The sequence below is a fragment of the Brassica oleracea genome, chromosome C8 (assembly GCF_000695525.1).
Source record: "Brassica oleracea var. oleracea cultivar TO1000 chromosome C8, BOL, whole genome shotgun sequence".
NCBI lineage: Eukaryota > Viridiplantae > Streptophyta > Magnoliopsida > Brassicales > Brassicaceae > Brassica > Brassica oleracea.
Genome location: NC_027755.1, coordinates 38,227,657 through 38,247,357, shown reverse-complemented (window position 1 = coordinate 38,247,357; position 19,701 = coordinate 38,227,657). Strand labels below are relative to the sequence as shown.

The following is a 19,701-nucleotide window of genomic DNA, read 5'->3' as shown; positions in this document are numbered from 1 at the left end:
CCCCGACCCTTCCACTTCGTCGTCTTATGAATCACCGTTACTCAAAACCCTCTTTAAATATGCACAATCTCATATATTGCCAGTAATATTTTTCTCTGCCGTTTAGTTCATCGTCAATGATCTTTTCGTTTGAAGACTCCGGTCGCATCCCTCCCACTGCTTTCTTCTATTACGTATCCCCAGGTGTGTGTCTGAGTCTTTCTTATCTATTCATGTTATTAGTTTATAAGATTTCAGACATGATCTTGAAATTCATCGATTTATGTTACATGTTTATCATAGATTTATACTTCATTATGAACTCAGGCAACAACATTCTGGTGGGTTGGTTTTATATGATTAGTGTAACAATATTTGGTTTGTAACAAAATTAGATTTTAAAAAATTATTGGTTTATATATGAAGGTGATGTGTGATGCTTACACGCCGGCTGGGAATCCAATTCCAACCAACAAGAGGTACAACGCTGCTAAGATCTTCAGCAACTCCAAAGTTGTCTCTGAGGAGCCTTGGTACTATCTTCTTCCTCAATTGTATATAAATCTCTCTTCAGATCAATCATTTATACCTATACTCTTTGTTTGTGATTCAATAGGTATGGGATTGAGGAAGAATACACATTGATGCAAAAGGGTGTGAACTGGCCTATTGGTGGCTTCCCTGGCCCTCAGCTTAATCTAATTATCATCTCATCCTAATGTTATTACAACATTTTCTTACATATCATCTGATGTAAAGTGTTTTTGGTGTTTGGCACAGGGACCATACTACTGTGGTGTGGGAGCTGACAAAGCAATTGGTCGTGACATCATGGATGCACACTACAAGGCATGTCTTTACGCAGGTATTGGCATCTCTGGTGTCAATGGAGAAGTCACGCTTGGACAGTGGGAGTTCCAGGTCGGTCCGGTTGAGGGTATTAGTACTGGTGATCAAGTCTGGGTCGCTAGATACCTTCTCGAGGTACGGTAATCTACTTTAACCTTTTTAGTTCCCAATAAAAAGCTTCAAACTTTGCTAATGGCCACATCTATTTCTGTTGACAGAGGATCACTGAGATCTCTGGTGTAAATTTCAGCTTCGACCCAAAACCAGTCCCGGTTAGTGTCTCTTTACCACACTCTCTCAACACTCTCTTCATGTGCAATAAGTTGTAACATTGTTTGCATGGTTGTTCAGGGTGGAACAACGGAGGATTAGCAGTGATAAAGAACACGATAGAGAAGCTTCAGGTGAAGCACAAGGAGAACATTGCTGCGTACGGTGAAGGCAACGAGTGTCGTCTCACGGGGAAGCACGAGACCGCATACATCAACATGTTTTCTTGGGGAGTGGCGAACCGTGGAGCTTCGGTGAGAGTGGAACAACGGAGGATTAGCAGTGATAAATAACACGATAGAGAAGCTTCAGGTGAAGCACAAGGAGAACATTGCTGCGTACGGTGAAGGCAACGAGCGTCGTCTCACGGGGAAGCGCGAGACCACATACATCAACACGTTTTCTTGGGGAGTGGCGACCCGTGGAGCTTCGGTGAGAGTGGGACGAGACACTGAGAAGGAAGGCAAAGGTTACTTCGAAGACAGAAGGCCAGCTTCTAACATGGATCCTTATGTCGTTACGTCCATGATCGCTGAAACCACCATCCTCGGTTAATCAATCATGCACGTTTTAATGTTTTGGTTTTCTCCGGTCTGATTTTCAATTTGTGAACTTATGTGCTTGTCATTGCGGTGTATTTAGGTTTAAATAATTCTTATGACGACATTTGGTGTCTTTTTCTTTAGTTTCGAATTATTAGATAAAGTATGGTGAAAAAGATAAGTGTTGTTTGAAAATTGAAATGATAATATTAGTATCAACGTATGGCTCGGCACGTTGGGAGGTTGATAGTGTATAACCAGAGAATTATCAAAGAATCTATAAACAGATATTTAGTTATTGTTACTATATGTCTATATAATTTCTAAAAACAGTTGTTCTATTGAGCTTTTTGGCAACATCATCTAATGTATACACCACTATCTAGGCAACATCAATCAAGTCTCTTCTATCAGGTTTTCTCGAAATTAATCATCATAAGCGTTATGTCTTCATCCAATATCATTCAAACAACAATACTGATTTCATTTTTGTTGAGATCTCTTTTGTTTGGTTACAGGGTTCTTCCATTAGATGATGTTGAAGATGTTACCATGCCGACAATGTTCTGGCCAGTTTAAATAAAGCTTTGAAGAGGTGTGGTGCATAACTGACATCTTAGTCTCTTTAATTTTTATGTTTTTTACTTCTCAGTTTATCGTTTTTGATCTCACTTAACTGTATTATATATGTTATCCTCAAACTATTTGCAGTGATCTTTCAATGATAAATTTTCACCTGGGTGTAGATTTATGGCGGGCACCTTTTAAACACACATATTAATACTCTTTCTTTTTTGGCCAAACACAGATTTATACTCTTTATAATTCATAATTACTGACTACCTTTTGTTTTCGACATGATCTTCAAAAATCATTATTTGTAACAAAAACAAATTAAGCTTACACTTTCAAGTAAGAAATGTTGTTTAGAATTAGCATGAATGGAACACTCTAAGAACATGATCTTCCTGGATTCACAACCCAATTTTTATTTTTATTTTTAAACAAACAACAATTTCATCTAAAACTGTTTTTTTATGTCAACTTTCTTATAACTATATGGGGAGAAGAAGTGAAAGTTTCAGATAATTACAAAAGTAAAAACCGAGTTATTTTGGTTACAAAATAACATATTATATTTTACACTATTGAAAAATAAAAACAAATAAATATTTGCTTTAACACCAACAAAAAAATTTTACTTCAGCAGTTTCATACTTTAGAAAAATTGCTTAAAATATTACAATTAGATATCACTTTTTTAAAATACATTTAATCTGAACTACCCTAACATTTGAGTTTAAGATCTAATGACAATTTTTTAGGGTTTAGCATTTAAGGGATGAGATTGGTTATATGTTTATAAATAATTCTTCGACATATATAAATGATTATGAGGGCTATATAGTTTAGTTTTTTTATCACAAATTTAAAGAATTTATGAAAAAATCATTCTTTAAAAATAAAATTGAAAATAGTATCAACTCTGTGGTAAAATTAGATTTTCCCTTAACATTATTAGAAGAACCTTCACAGAAAACATATGCAAAATACGCTAATGTAAGAAATACTAAACACATAGCTCGCCATTTAAATAAATCGCAATTAAAAAAATACTCCAAATTACTTTATTATAATTTTAAATGTACTATACTATTTTTGATCAAATATTATGTAAAACTATTTTCAAATATAATATAAATTAAAATGGTGAAAATTATTGTATATATCACATACTATACTGATAATAATATATAGGTTCTCTTCGGGAGTTGCATAATGGGAACGTATTGCATGCATGTATTGTTACGTCGTAATGTATATATGTTCTCGTTCAGACCACATCCGTACCTATAAACCTTAAATCCATCATAATAGTTCGATCCTTGGATTTTATATTATATTTTTTTTGTTTTATAGATGTTTACATTCGTTTATGTGCTTAGGTTTCACTCAAGTGGTCGAGTGATTGGCATGATAAAAAGGGTTTCAAGCAGGAAGTTTCGTTTCCAAAACTAAAGCTACGCAGATACCATCTTGGTTAAGGAGCCTCATTCCTCGCACATACAATAGTAAAAAGCTTAATTAAGGAGGATATTAATGATTTGCATGTGCTTGCATACATTTGTTTTACAATTTGGCAGATGAAAAAGTAAAAGTCGATGTTGAGGCTAATTACTGTTGAGATAGGATATGCCAAATGTGGTGTGCCTCGATGACATCAGCCAAGATTTCACATGCTAAGGACCTGAGACATAATTTGCCAAATCGGGGACAGACCGAGCTTCCTTGCATCTTCCTCAAGCAATTTGTTTTGCATTTATACCCCTTCTTCATCAAACTCTCTCTCTTCATCAGTCATCACAATATCAATCTCCTCTCTTTTGTTTTTCACAAACAGAAAAGAAATGTCATCTAGTGGTGATGGTGTTTGGGACGATGGCATGATCTTTAGGTACTACAATGCGGTTACGAAACTTGGAGGGAATAAGAATCTTATTAAGGAGATAGCCATCGAGCTTGGTGTGCCAGAGAGTGAGGTGCAGCGAGAGGCACAGAAGTTGAACAGCATCGGGAAGAGCAAGAAGGGAAAGGTCAAGAAAGGTGCTTGAAATCAATATTTTAATGGGTTTAAGAAACATAAAGTTCTATTTTATATGATCGGTGGGTTTCTCTAGTTTCTCTATTTTTCTTCTTATATTCCTCTCTTTCTCATGATGATGTTGAATGAAACATATGAAAATAGTTTGTGGTTTGTAAATAGACTTATGAAGTGCTTGTGGTTTAAGGAACATTAAATATATTTTATGATGGTGTGTTATAGTTTCTTACTTTTTCTTTTATTTATGATGATATGAATTTAGATTGTAAATTCATAATATGCTTGATCGAACCAACCAAACATATGCTCAAAGCCAGTGATAAAGAGTGTAATAACCGAGAAAGCAATGTTGAATGTCGCGCGGGTTTATGTAGCAAAAGATTAAACTATATATGTAACCATGTCCACAAAATGTAGAAACTGAAAGACAAGTCAAAACCAGAGTACAAAACATCACCGCTGAAAACCTTTACAGACCTAAAAGAAAACTCATACGTCGTCCTCTAGTTCGGTAGGATGGATGTTCCATGGACTAATCACCACTCTTACCATAAACTTTAGATCATGAGGAAGCTGTCTTCCTGAGCTTCCAATCTCCATGAAGAAGCTGTTTCATGGACAATGTATGAATGACTCTGTTCTTCCACAATGTGGATGTTTCGGTTGCAAATGCGGGAGAAGCAGCTGATGAGCCCCTCTGTTGAATATGATCAGAAGCAGAGAACAGTACATGAGCATGTAAATCAAGAATTTGAGGATGGATCACCAAGACCTGGTGAAGGATCAATAAGAAAGAAGCTGTGGACTTTTCTAACTACAGAACACATCTCACGTGAATGATCTAAGAGATGTGTTGTTACTTTCACATTTATATTGTGAAAGCCTTCTTGTATCCAAAGAGACCCTTTTGATGGAAGATGAAGTTTAGAGCATTAGAAGCAGAGGCATGTGTTTAATGATATGTACTTGGGATGGTTTTAGAAAAACAGAAACGTTATACAGAATAGCTTGAGGCTTTGCCTTGTCTTGTCTTGGTTCATTACACATCAATCGAAACAACCTAACATGTGAGCGTAAATTCTCTAGAAAGTTTTATCAATATATGGAAGAAGATGCAAGGCTTGGAAGAATCCAAATCTTTGTCCAACATCCCCAATATATTAATTGAGAAACATTTGAAAAGATGTAACCTTGAGTTTGTAATAATTAAAAAAAGGATCTTGCTGAGTTGTCAATCAATTAAGATGTCAATTTAGCTTACGTACGATCAATTGGAAAAAAAAGTTGGTCCAAATTTAATTCTCATCTTCACTAGGTACATTATTTACATAAACTATACTTATAAACATTCGGTTAACATGAGCATAATAAATTAGTGAGACACGAGCATAATAAAAAATTGGTCCATAACAAAACGTTTAACGTTCAACAAGCCATCTGACATTCGGTTATGTACTAAGAACCTTTGACTTACATTTATATGAAACAATTTACATATGATCATACAACTTAACATTAGGTTTTCTGTAGATATCTTTACAGCTCAAACATTACTACAATAACTATGGGGATCAAAGCTTTAGTGATCAATTAGTGATTTGGTTTTAATAAGTTCTGATCTCTTGAACTGGTGAACAGTATTACTTTTACATTGTTTTAATAATCATTTATCAATCTCAGAAGCTTCATACCTTAAACAACACATATGTAAGAGATTATATACAGAGCCCATATCGCAACAACAAGAGAAGAACAGCAAACTGAGCAGAAGAAGATTGTATACTCGGTATGAATTATTGTTTAACCGTTATATATGTAGATTAATAACGGTTAACCAAATCGGTTAACCGAATGAAATAAAAATATGTTAATAACGGTTAATCTAATCGGCTAACTAAACCGGGATTATATACAGAGCTCATATCGTATTTTGTATTGTTGATGTTGGTTTGATGTGAATTTTTTTTTTTAATTGAACCGAACGAATATCGAGTTGGAAGATTGACTTACTATTTAGTATGTTTGTTATCTTTTCCTTATTAAAAGAAACAATTAAAGATTATTATCTGAAAAATCTTATGATTAAATATCAAATATAGTGCCTTGATACACAATTTAGTAACATGTAATTAAGGAAAATTCCTATTTAAAATGTAAATACTTTGTCACCAAGGCAATCATTGATAATATTTATTTGGGGATTAAGGAAACATATAATAAGTGTAATTCGTAGTAGTTAATAGGGGATATAAGCGACCTTAACCTAATATCAAAATCTTTATAAACCGATCAAACCCAATAAACCGAGTATTTAAAATATAACTGTATAATGTACATATATATATATATGTATATATATATATAAAAAATTTATTGTATTGCTATGGTCTTCATACTTTTTTAAAAATATTGATTTTAGTAATTTTAGTAATTTTAATATTTTGTTTTATGTTAAAGGTTATTTTCATCTTTTATCAAATTAAACAAAATATAATTTTACTTTTTTCGTTGACAAATAATGTGTGCTAGTATCTAGTTATTTAATAATAATATGAATTACTAAATTTTGTTATTTTATTGTATTAAACTATTATCAACAAAAGAAACTACTCAGATATGATCATGGAAAACTACTCAGATATAATCATGGAAAACAGAATAATAACGTTAATTTGATACACAGATATAACATGATGGAAATTTTTGGTAAGAGTAATTATTATGTTTTGTTAATAAAAAAATATATACATAAAACTTTATTACCAAACGAATCTATATATCAAATATTTTTCTTTACAACACAATTTTTAGAACTTAAATTAGGAAAATTATATTGAAGATTAAGAAAAAATTTGGCACAAATGAATGAATTGCCTAATTGTTTTTCGTAGCTTAAGAAAACGCTAATCATGTTCTTTCTTAGTAATTAATGATATATATTATGTTAACCTAACTTTTATCTTATAGAAAGTATCGGTTGCAACTTGCAAACAAAGAATACCATCATCAAGTACTTGAAGTAGAGTATCGACTGCAAACAAAAGACTAATTTCATCTTATTTGGGCCTTTAATATAATAATTGTGCTGCTAAAATTTATGTTGTCCATAACCAATCATAATTCAAATTATAAGCCTAACCCAATTTGTAGTTGCCTTTTTAATATTTTAATTTTTTATCTTATGTTGTCAAAAAAATGTAAAATCTGATATTCTGAGAATTGAAGTAACTTCAAAATCAAAAAATATAAATCTTATTCACCTATAAGTTAGTAAAAGAAAATACTAAAATGTATCGAATCCATCATAAATTTTAAGTTTTGATCCACAATTCTAATTAAAATTGTTATCAGATCAACGTGTAGATGATTATACAAACAAACCAACACTATATACATATATATAAAAAAAGATTGATCATATATAAATCTTAACTTTGTCAATACCATATGCAGTGGCGGACCCACGTTAAGAGTTATGGGGTCATCTGACACCACATATATATGATAAACATAATTTTGCAAGCTAAATTGTTTTTTGACGCTAGCGTATTTGGTTAGGAAGCTTGTTACTGAACCCACAAACCCTGGATCGGTGACCCTTTTTCTTAGTTTGTTTGTATGGTCCATATGTTTTATTAAAATTGTTATCAGTTCAACGTGTAGATGATTATACAAACAAACTAACAATGTATACATATATACAAAAAAAAATTGATCATATATAAATCTTAACTTTGTCAATACCATATGTTTTATTTAACTCACCATGCGCTTTTGCCCAGATCTTATTCTAACTAGTTAGAGATTGTAATGTCAGAATCTCATCTATATTATTAAAATAGAAGTACTCATTACTTACTTCATTAATTAAAATTTTTTTTTTTGCTTGTCTTTTTCAGTTGCATTTATGAAATATGCTAAAATGAATAGAACTGCCTAATTTATTACTTGTCTTTTCAGTTACATTAATGAAATATGCTTAAATGAATTTAAACTTCCTATTTTATTGTTTGTCTTTTTCAGTTACTTTAATGAAATAACCTTAAATAAATTTGGACATAATGTCATTTAATCAACAAAAAAAACTCATGAGTTATCCTTACGTGCAAAATTTTAAGAATGAAGATTTTTAAAAACGTGCATCATTAAAATGTTACCTAAAACATGCAGCACTAATATATAACATCCATCAATAAAACTAGAATTTGACTCACACAATTGTACGAATATTATTTTCAGTTGATTAAATTTAAAAATAATTATTTATTCAAAAAATATTTAAGAATGGCAATGTTTTTAGAAATTATATGGTATTATTTGCTCATAACTCATTTGTCATTTGATAAATTGCTAGAAAGAAAATTTTAGCATAATATAACTCAGTTGTCATTTGTTAAATTTATGGTTTTTATTTATATTTTTATTATTTAATTATAATATTTTCATTTTATATTTGAAAGATAAATGAATTTTCTTTCAAACAATATTTTTGTAAATGTATTTTTTTAAAAATAATCAATTAAAATTGTTATTATCATTGAATATCATTATTTTTGACATAATTTGAGTTTTCGTTTACATCAAAACTTATCATATTTTAGGATAATTTTAATTTAAAATGTAATTTTCATATTTTTCAAACAAATTCTAAAAATATTTTTAAAATAGTTTTTTATAATTGTTAAAAAAATATTGAGTTGCATTTCAAATAAAAAGGTAAAGATATTAAAAATATTCTAATTAAAATATGTAAAATTTAATATAGTTTTAAGGAAATTGTCAAAAAAAATTACACATAAAATAATCATGATTTTTGTTAACTGGGCGGATCATTATTTATATGATATCACACACGAAAGAAAAATTTCTGTTTTTAAAATTATCTAATTAACTCTATACTCATTTTTTTATATTTTTATATGGTATCACACATTCGTAAAAAAATAGATAGTTTAAGATGCAAAAAAAAAATATTTACTTAATGAATATAATATGAACGAATATTATAAATACATCATTTAGTAAAATAAATAATTAAAAACTGAAAATTCATACCGTCTGAGTCTAGTAAGCTTTTACTTCCCCTTGTAGCAGTGATGCCATATGGGTACGTAAGGGAAAGCCCATGACGACTAAAAATGAGTCATATTGGGCCGATATTGAAGTTAAATAAACAGAAGATAAAAACTAAAAAGTAACACGCTTGGCCCATGCAGGTTTCGAACCTGCGAGCACGACGCTCTAACCAGCTCTAACCAACTGAGCTAATGGGCCACTTTGTTCGTTTGCTATCCTTTACATTTCTATCATATAAATCTTGATAGAAAGATCATGTCGGTGAAAGATTCAGAGAGCGTTTATTTCGACAATTGTAATCTCGTTTGATAGCATTGCACGAGATCAATTTTACATGTGAAGATTTTCAACGCAGTGAAAAATTAAAGAAAAACTAAAGAAAAGCAAAAGTTTGACGAAAATTGAAAAACCAAAATGGAGCGTACAAGTGCTAAGTAGCATATGCATAGAGAGTTGGAGAGTTAGGAGAATGATAATTTATTTTAGGTCGGCGTGAAGTCTCCGGGTACGTACAACGGTACAAGTATGTGTGATTCATTCTTGCGTGTATTAGGGTTTTCAAAAAAATAAGAATGTTATATATGTATAAACAAAATCTTGGGTACCCTATAAAAATACATGTTCATTTTATAGCTATTCAATCATAGTATGACAACTTATTCTACTAATTATTTTAATATGACGTATCTCTCTAATCATATATAAGATTTTCAGAAATATCCACTATCATTCCATTTTTATAACACTGATTCAATCATCCTAACCTAACTAATAAACTTACATATTAACTAATAAACTTTAATTTTATTTATTCTTGAGAACAATATATCGATAACTTCCATTTACAGATGTTAAGGCAAAACTTAGAAGAACTTCCCCTATACAAGCATTTATATGCATGTATACCACCTTCTCAGTCTACACATTCATGCCATTATATATAATACATTTGTATACGACTGAATTATCATTGATAATTGATGTAAGCGGCAAAAAAAGTCAAAAATGTTATATGCAAAGCTGGCAGATATACTTTGATGGATTATAAGGAGAAAACTTCTATGGAGATTGGTGTTTGTGAAAATTATAAATAATAGCAAGTGGGTACTTTCTTTTAATTAAGGACCACTGACCCATATCTTGTTTTGTTTCTAAGTTGTGGTCATAAACAAATTATAATCACATATATAACATAGCCTTTAGATTATATCTACGTCGATTATCTATGTCCAATTAAAATCCGTATCGTAATCAGATAGATATTTCGTACCAAATATTATAATTAAATAGTAAGCAGAGTTTCAATTCTATGATTTTTTGGGTACAATTTCAATTCTATGATTCTCATGAGTAATCATTTATTTTGATTGATCAGAGTCTGGATGAGTGAACTTGATTTACGTACTTCTTACATGCAGTATGTTTTTTGGGTCAAATCTTAGATGGAGTATGTATAAGTAGATCAATGTTTATTAACTTTTTTTTACCAAACTCATTAATGTTTAACTTTTTTTTACCAAACTCATTAATTTTTATTAACCTGATTATAATTAAACTGTAATTTAATGCATACATATTGGTTCATAAACTCTTAAACGTCTATGAAATTATTCTTACGTTGTTTTTGATTAACTACTCTGTTTTTACGTTTGGATTATAATTCAAGAATGGTTCGCACAAAAAAAAAATTAGTCAACTTGGTTATTATTTTTCTAACTATCTTAAAATTTTCTTTTTCTTTTTCTGTCGTTGATTTTGGTGGACATGTCACATACAAATACAAATACAAAAAACTGCGACTTAGCTTTTGACGTCTCCGACCTCTCTCAAGTTTTGACTATTCGAAGATTATAAGGTTATTTCACTAGATGCAAAAAGAAAACAAGGAATATATTATTTATCTAATTTTCTCACGGACACTTCCACTACATAAACTAAATTATTTGCTTAATTTTTTTATAAATTCTCTTTTTGACGAATTTTGTATAAACTATTTAATACTTTCACTTACCAACTACTCCTAACCCAAAACTTCCGATGTACTTTTAGAGCAATGACGAATGTACGATAAATGGTAACTAGCTAGGAAACAACACAAAATTTATTAAAACAGATATATAAAATTTAAAATGTGGCAATCTAGTGGTATTACAAAGAGATCGATTTATTCGTTTCTAGAATTCAAAACTTTATAAGTATTGAGCACTATTTAAAAATTAAAAATTGCAAATTTGAGTTCGGATATTGGGTATGAACTGAAGATCCAAAATTTTCAAAGTCTTACAAACCAAGTATATGTACGTAATAAGTCAGCAAGTATATTGAAAACCTTAATTGTCAATTTAACAGCGATTTGTAAGGTTGGACTCCGTCAAAGGCGTCGGCCGAATGTATAACTATTGACTAGGTATACATATCATAATATCATATGGTGTCTCAAAATTGTCGCTCCACTTATATAAATATGTATACATAATATATGTGTCTGAGTGTCTTAGGGTTTATGGAAATATAGACAATATTATATTACTTTTTTTTGTTATAGGATATTCATTAGACAATAATATCAAATTTGTAGCTATGCCAGTTATGCGTCAACAAGTGCAAAGTTGCAAACCATATTTTGTTTGACTTTTCAGTTTCATGCAACAATTGGCTTTTCTGTTCCAAACAATAAAAATGAAACCCTACTTAATTTGACGGAAAAATAAGTAAAATCTCTATAACTTCTATATGAGAAGCAAGTATAACCAAAAAAAAAGCAAAATTAATTTTCTAGAGAAATGCTAGATAGAGATAGGAACAGAAAAGTAGAGAGATAATAAGTTTTTGGTTACTTAGGTCATCAGCATCAATAAACCTTGAATGGAGTTCATAATTTTAATTTTTTATTATTTTTTTTTTACTTTTTCGTTTGATTTAAAAAAAAAAAAAAATTAAACAGACCAATCGCGGGCCACCACGTAGCGTGGGACCCGCGCTACAGTGATGAACCAAGTTCATCCCACTGAAACTGCAAGAGTTGAGTTCACAAAAAAAAAAGTATTTTAATATTTTTTTTTTTTGGGAAAAGTGTGAACTTCTGCATTGAACCTTCAATGAAGATGCTCTTAGTCAATTTTGTTTTTTTTTAAGTCACTGGGTGCAATTTTCCTATAATTAATCTATATAACTTCATATATTGTACAATAATAAATATATACTTATATATATTATATGTACATATATACGATTATTTATTTCTAAAACCGCGAATTTGTTAGATACTTTCGTGATTGGTGTTGTGTTAGCGGTTTTGCCAATAACGCTTATAAAACCGCACACACAAGTTTACCATTTATTACCTATATAAAGAGTATGCGCAACACGAATATATGATTCATTTTTTTGAATTTTATGGCTAAAGAACTGAGGAACAAAGGTTGCAAATCTGCAGTACAGTAGCTTGCTATAAGAACAGTCTCAAAAACATATATATATATATATATATATATATATATACATACGTATACATAATTCTATACTACTATAATACTTCATCAAATATAATATACTTCAAGTCGCTGAGCCATCGACGACTTATTTTATTCTTGTTAATTGTTATAGTCAACATAATTTTATTTTATTCTTTTCTTTGGTGACTTGGTCACATTTTCATGGGTTTCAAACTTTCATGCAGGTACCATGAGTCTATTATTTTCATTTTAAAAATTGAGATTATTAATCAACAAAAACTATTTGCAAAGTCTAATCAAAGAAACTGTAGATCAAGTCAGAAATATCAAATGAATTTGTTAAGAAATAACTTATAATTTATAGTATCGAGAAATTTAAATAAGAATAGAATTTGATACCCGTAGGAAGCAAATAACACTAGTATAAGGGAGAGAGTTTATTATAAGGAAGAAGAAGAAGATGTAATGGTTCTTTGATTACAAACTCTTGTTCTTGTTTTTGGTGTACAAAAGAGTGAGATGAGTGATGGTATTTATAGTGAACAACAATACATAAAATAACAAAGATAGTGCTTAATTTGGTAAATGAGTGGGTGATCATAGTGTTTGATGAGTAGATGATCATAGTGCTTGAGTTGGTAAAGGAGTGGATGATCATAGTGCTTGAGTTTGGTAAAGAAGTGGATGATCATTTCAATGCTTAATTTATAACACTCCCCCTTGATCATCCATCTTGTATTACGTGGTGCCTCGTTAAAAACCTAGTCATGGAAAACCCAATGGGAAAAACCGTAGTAAAAGTAAAAAGAGTACAACTACGTAAGCTCCCCCTCGAATGAGTAGTCATAGAACCTTTAGAACAATGATAGATTTTCATCTCTCAAATTGTAACAATCTCTTTGGTTGTCTATCTTTTGTATGTTCTTTGTTGCCTCGTTAAAACCTTGTCATGGAAAAACCCAATGGGAAAAAAAAAACCATGATAAGGAAAAAAAGTACAACCACACTTAATATCATATTTCTTTCCCTGGAAACAATATCTTCAGGATATGCATTCCAATCAACTCTCTTCAGAGAATTAAGCTTAAGAGAATAAACTCTATTAATTTCTATTATGATATCTAGGTCCTTTAGACTTCTTGTCCATAATTCTCTTTTGACTTAGACAATAGTTTATTGGTCTATTTGGATTTCAAACCAAATTTCTTACATATAATCGTATAGAAATTCGTCTCGTACATACGAATTATTCATTTGTAACTATAGAAGTTACTATTATGATTTTCTTTCTTTTCATATGAAATTACATCTTTCAGTAATGAAAAAGATTAATAATTTTCTTAAATAACACTCTTACGTATGGTATTTCAGGACCAAACATATACGAGCGTCTTAAATAAAATACTTTAAGGATCTTTATGATAACATCTCAGTTTTAGATCTCCAGTTTAGAATACATAAAAACAATATAGGATTGTCAAGAGTTTTCTTCCAAAATATAATTTTTCTATAACTCTTCAGGAGTTTTGATTATATTCAAATCATGATTCTATTGATTTATAATCTCTTGATAAATACAAATGGATACATTTGTTAACCTTATAATATTTCATATATCCCATAAAATAGTTTGTTTCAATTCGATCGAATATGCAGAGTTCCCGGGAACATGATTTTGATATCATCAATCCTTCATGGATTATACTTTCAGGGATTAACATTTTTCAAGTGGATTGTTTCATTCAAGTTCTTCCTTTATTACCAGACTATAAGGAACTTGAAACTAGTTGAAAAAAAAAACATTTTTTACCACTCGTATCTTGTAAAATACATTTCATAGTAATTTCTCAAATCAACTACATTTGTTGGCTAATACCCTTCAAATTTCACGTATTGTTTCTTGTTTGGATATAATAGTTTGCTACAACCTCTAAACGCCTGTTCACGCAAACTTGAAAACAATACGTTTATTTTCTTAACAAAAGCCCAACTTCTAATTTTATATGTTTTCCACATTAGCTATATTTAATTTTGTTGCTATTGATAGCTTAAAATATGATATTGGTCAATACCACTCAAACTAAACGATTTTTGTTTTGTGTGGATAAAAGGGTTTGATAGATGAAGAGACAAGAGACGGATTCAACATACCAGCGTACATGAGAAGTCCGGAGGAAGTGGCTGCCGGAATAGACCGTATCGGTGGTTTCAAGATAGAGAAAATGGAATACATGAAAATCGTTGAATACTCCGATGAGAAACATGAGGAGTGGAAAAAAGATCCCGTTTCGTACGGACGAGCCAGGACCAACTTGGTTCAAGCTGCTATTCGTCCTATGGTCGAGGTCTATCTTGGAGTGGACCTATGCGATGAGCTCTTCAAAAGATATGAAAACCGGGTTTCTACAACCCGAGAATTTCTTCATATAACTTGTTTCTTTGGAGTCGTCGCTTTTTCTGCCATCCGAATTGAATGATTATATGTTTATAGCGTTATGTATGAAATGTGTTTGTTCGTATTTATCTATGGGTTGTCGTTTGTTTTAATATATGAATGTGTGTCGCGTTTACTTGCTGGAAAATGTAAACTGGAATTGGGGTACGCGTATATGGAACATGTAGGGTTGGACATTATAAACCAAAAGAGATGATTTAATACCGCAAAAACCGAACCAAGCCAAGTTTAGTGTAATATATCAAGCCATGCATATCGAATTTAACAAACTGAAATATCTTGTAAGCATCATTTTTATAATTTTATTTATGTATAAACACACTAATATATAGACTGAGTTAAAAATTCTTAACTAAAAAAGTAAGAAGTTATTTTACCTTTCCAAAAACTTTAACTCTGAATTGGTTCATTAGTCCCTCTCCCTCGATATCAGTGTTTTTAAACCTGGACCGAACCGGCGGTCGGACCGAGTTGAACCATGAACCGAAAATAATCCGGGTTAGGTTAATGCTAAAACCCAACTAAAATCGAACCAGTTAAAAACAACTATCGAACCATCAAAAACCCGGGAACCGGCGACCCAATGAACCGGCCAAACTCCGGTTCGTATATAAGCCAAAACTTTGTTAATGAAACAATTAATTTTTCTTTTTTTTAAGTAAAAATAAGATTTATCAAAGATTAATAAAATATCATCTCTCGTCTTTTTCTTTTGTCTTCTCTACAACTCATAAATTACAAGATTCACAAAGTTTAATACTCACGTTAAGATATTGTTTTTGTCTACTTTCTACTTTTTAAAAATTTTTATTTCATGATCACTTGTTTTGAAGACTTTAAATAATTGACACATTTTTGTTTCTGAAATTTGTATTTCAAAATATAACTTTACCTAATGTGTATATAATTTTTTTAAAAAGGTGATGAAAATGTAGAGTGATAAGATCTGCGAATAAAGTTTAAATGTGCTTTTCATATTGATTTTAGATTTTAATTATTATTTTTAAGTTTTTCTACATATTATGGCTATTTAAACATTTTATTTGATATGATATATTTTTTTAAAAATATATGCATATTATTTATAAAATATCATTAAATTTAGTTTAATCTAAGTAAATCCGATCGAATCCGGATCAGACCCGGTCGAACCATAATAACCCAAGACCCAAAAAATTTTCGGTTCCCTAGCCGGTCCGGTTTTAAAAACAGTGCTAGATATGTTTCTAACTTTCTAATTAAGATTAAGATAACAAGGTAGCTGATAACTGCCCAGTGCCCACTCTTTGATTAGTATTTTTTTTTTTGGTTCGGAATACACGTTTATCTTTAACAAAATAAGAAGTTTTTAATTAGACTAGACGTCTAGATCAATTTAATAATTATTTAGTTTTTTTTTTCATATGAGTGATTTTATATTCATTTTATCAATTTATTTGTCATTGTATGAGTTAAATTAGACCATGAGTTAAATTGGATAGTGTCATTTCTTATATAAAACACATTTTTTCATTATTTGATTAGATTCCAACTTCCCGTAAGTCCGTGACCATGTGGTTTGTCTAGTCAAAAGATATATAATTAAAATCTTATATATTAAAATAGCAGTGTGACCCATTGATAAAAATATGGTCCAACTATTATTTTTTTTATCTTTATCATTATTTAAAATATTATTTATTATGTTTTATGCCATTAGACCTATATTTAAATTACCAATTGAAAAGAACTAAAAATATGTAAAAGGACGGATCAGAATATAGTGTATGTTTAAAAGTTAAAAACTCAACTTTCCACAGTTTATTTGACCATCACTTTTCTTGGTGGTTCATGAAATTAAAATGTGTTATGAAATAACTTATAATTTATAGTATCGTGAAATTTAAATAAGAGTAGAATTTAATATCCGTAGGAAGCAAATAACACTAGTATAAGGGAGAGAGTTTATTACAAGAAGGAAGAAGAAAATGTAATGATTCTTTGATGAATTACTCTTGTTCTTGTTTATGGTGTACAAAAGAGTGAGATGAGTGATGGTATTTATAGTGAACAACAATACATAAAATAACAAAGATAGTGCTTAATTTGGTAAATGAGTGGGTGATCATAGTGTTTGATGAGTAGATGATCATAGTGCTTGAGTTGGTAAAGGAGTGGATGATCATAGTGCTTGAGTTTGGTAAAGAAGTGGATGATCATTTCAATGCTTAATTTATAACAGAATTAATATATTTTGAAAAGAAATTCTGGTAGCTAGCCCATCAAGGCATATCTAGTCACTGCTCTCACACTCTGCCATAGGTGAAGCAACATCTTATTCTTGCTGGGTTCCGAGTAGTCTGGCCTTGTGATCCGGCATACCAATTCCGCTTTTCATATATACCATATCAATATTTTCTAAAAATTACTACCCCCGTTAGATGGATTTTTAGTATTTTTACATATATTTAAAACACATTAAATTTTTATATATATATATACATCGATTTTTGCATTTGTCAATTTTTTTATTATTTTAAACCAATAGTAATTTAAGAAACTTAATTAATGTTCTTGAAATTTATCATTTCTTATTATGAATTAATAAACAATTTATAGAAAACATAAACATTTCTTTGTAAAACAATTTTTTCTACAACTTCTTGAATTATCAGCTAATTCTGTGTAAATGCACACTGGAAGTAGGTGGGGCCGACATATATTGTTTACTTTAAAACTTAGTCAACAAAAGCAACTTCAGTTAACATGAGAAAAAAAACTAGCTCGTGAACGTAAGTGCGTAACTTCATTTTTAATAGTCTGATCGTTCATGTTACTATTAGATTATTGTTTAATTTTTGGCATGATTATATCTTGTGAGCCCTTATTTATTTTGATTCAAATAAAATACTGATCAGAAACTAATTTAGTCGATTAGTCGAATGAAAGTAAGATTACCCTATAGAATTAAGAAAGCACATCGGTGATGATGACTGATGAGTATATTTATTGGAGTATTATTCAATTCGAATTTATGTTATAATTTGAGTCAACTAATTTATATTACGAATAAAAAGGTTTATATCAAGTTACAATTTTAAAAATTTCTAACAACGACAAAAAGTTGTAATTATATATCTCTTAAATTTCCTTTGATTTTTTTTAAAAGGTTTAAATATGCCATAAATCTATCATGGTTGGTTCTAATCGGCGTTGGTTTACGTGTGAACGTATAAAATCATCTCCAAAAAGGAAATCTATTTTGAAGTTTCCAAAATTCTATATTTGACTCCAAAAAGGAACTCTATTTTGAAGTTTCCAAAACTATATTTGAAGTTTAAAGGTGTTCTTTTCCAAAAGCAAAACTTCAAATTCAGTTTCAAAATTATTTATATTTTGTAATATGGTCCTTATATTTGTCATAATTAATTTCAATTCACAAAACTTTTGTAAATAACTAGCACATATAAACATATTACAACAATACTAATTAATAAAATATTATATTAAACTATAAAATTTTAAACAAAATAACTTAATTAATATTAAACTTCAAGCAAAATACCATATTATTCCATAAAGTGATTTTCGTAATGCATATATGATATACTAGTGCATTTCGAAGTAAAAATGGCTCTCTTCAATTTAATTTGTAGATTAAAGATACAAATTGTTGAAATCAGGTGATATTAATATCTGTAAATACATTAGATTAGAACAAGAAAGTAAAAGAGAAGCATAAAATATTGCTAAAAGACTAACTTTTATCGATGATATTAATACTCGTGAATATATTCAATATGAACAAGAAAAATTGTATGAAAAGACATCATCAACAACAACCATCTTCAGTTACACAAAAAAAATTGGACAATATTTAGAAATTTTAACGGTTACGGATCAAACTTACGTGACTATTAATGTTGTTGTAATATTTAAATTTGTGTAATAGTTATGTCTTCATGTAATTTTTTAAAAGTTTTTTTGTTAAGTTTCTTTTGTATACTTTTGTTATCTAAATCTAGTTTTAAATATTTTAAATCTTATTTTAAAGTTTTATTTAGTTTTATGTGTTAACTTAAATTTTATAAACAAAACTTAAAATATTTATGAGATGTAATTTTTATAAGGATTAAACAATAAACAAAAAAATATTTAGGAATCATAAATGTGATGTGTAATTGTATGGACTAAAAATACAAATAAAAATATGAAATTTCAAATATAGAGTTTCACTTCTCAAAATTTCAAATTTAAAGTTTTGAAATTCCTTTTTGAAAAGCAAAAAACTTCGTATTTGAAGTTATAGAATGTTTTTCTCGGAGATGTTTTAAAAAAACCTTAACGAATCAAAAGGCATAATACGCGTCACATCTACGTGGCATTAAGTTCCTATTGCTCCGAAAACACCTTTAATTCTCTTAATCAAGAAATAAAATTCGATTTTTCCTTTACATATATCTTTAAACTGTGAAAAGAAAAAGAATAAATATC

General features: G+C 29.7%; 2 protein-coding genes across 2 annotated transcripts; both read left to right on the top strand.

Moving 5' to 3' along the window:
- Nucleotides 1–116: 116 nt before the first annotated feature.
- Nucleotides 117–1,764, top strand: LOC106309346 (glutamine synthetase cytosolic isozyme 1-3-like). The gene is made up of 6 exons (XM_013746378.1): nucleotides 117–320; nucleotides 406–512; nucleotides 596–666; nucleotides 755–963; nucleotides 1,047–1,100; nucleotides 1,180–1,764. Exons 1-6 carry the CDS (start codon nucleotides 117–119, stop codon nucleotides 1,198–1,200), a joined length of 666 nt encoding a protein of 221 aa, XP_013601832.1. The 3' UTR covers nucleotides 1,201–1,764.
- Nucleotides 1,765–4,048: 2,284 nt separating this feature from the next.
- On the top strand, nucleotides 4,049–15,250 carry LOC106309345 (gibberellic acid methyltransferase 2-like). The gene is made up of 2 exons (XM_013746377.1): nucleotides 4,049–4,234; nucleotides 14,885–15,250. The coding sequence occupies exons 1-2, from the start codon at nucleotides 4,049–4,051 to the stop codon at nucleotides 15,248–15,250; spliced, it is 552 nt and encodes a 183-aa protein (XP_013601831.1).
- The last annotated feature ends 4,451 nt before the right edge of the window (nucleotides 15,251–19,701 follow it).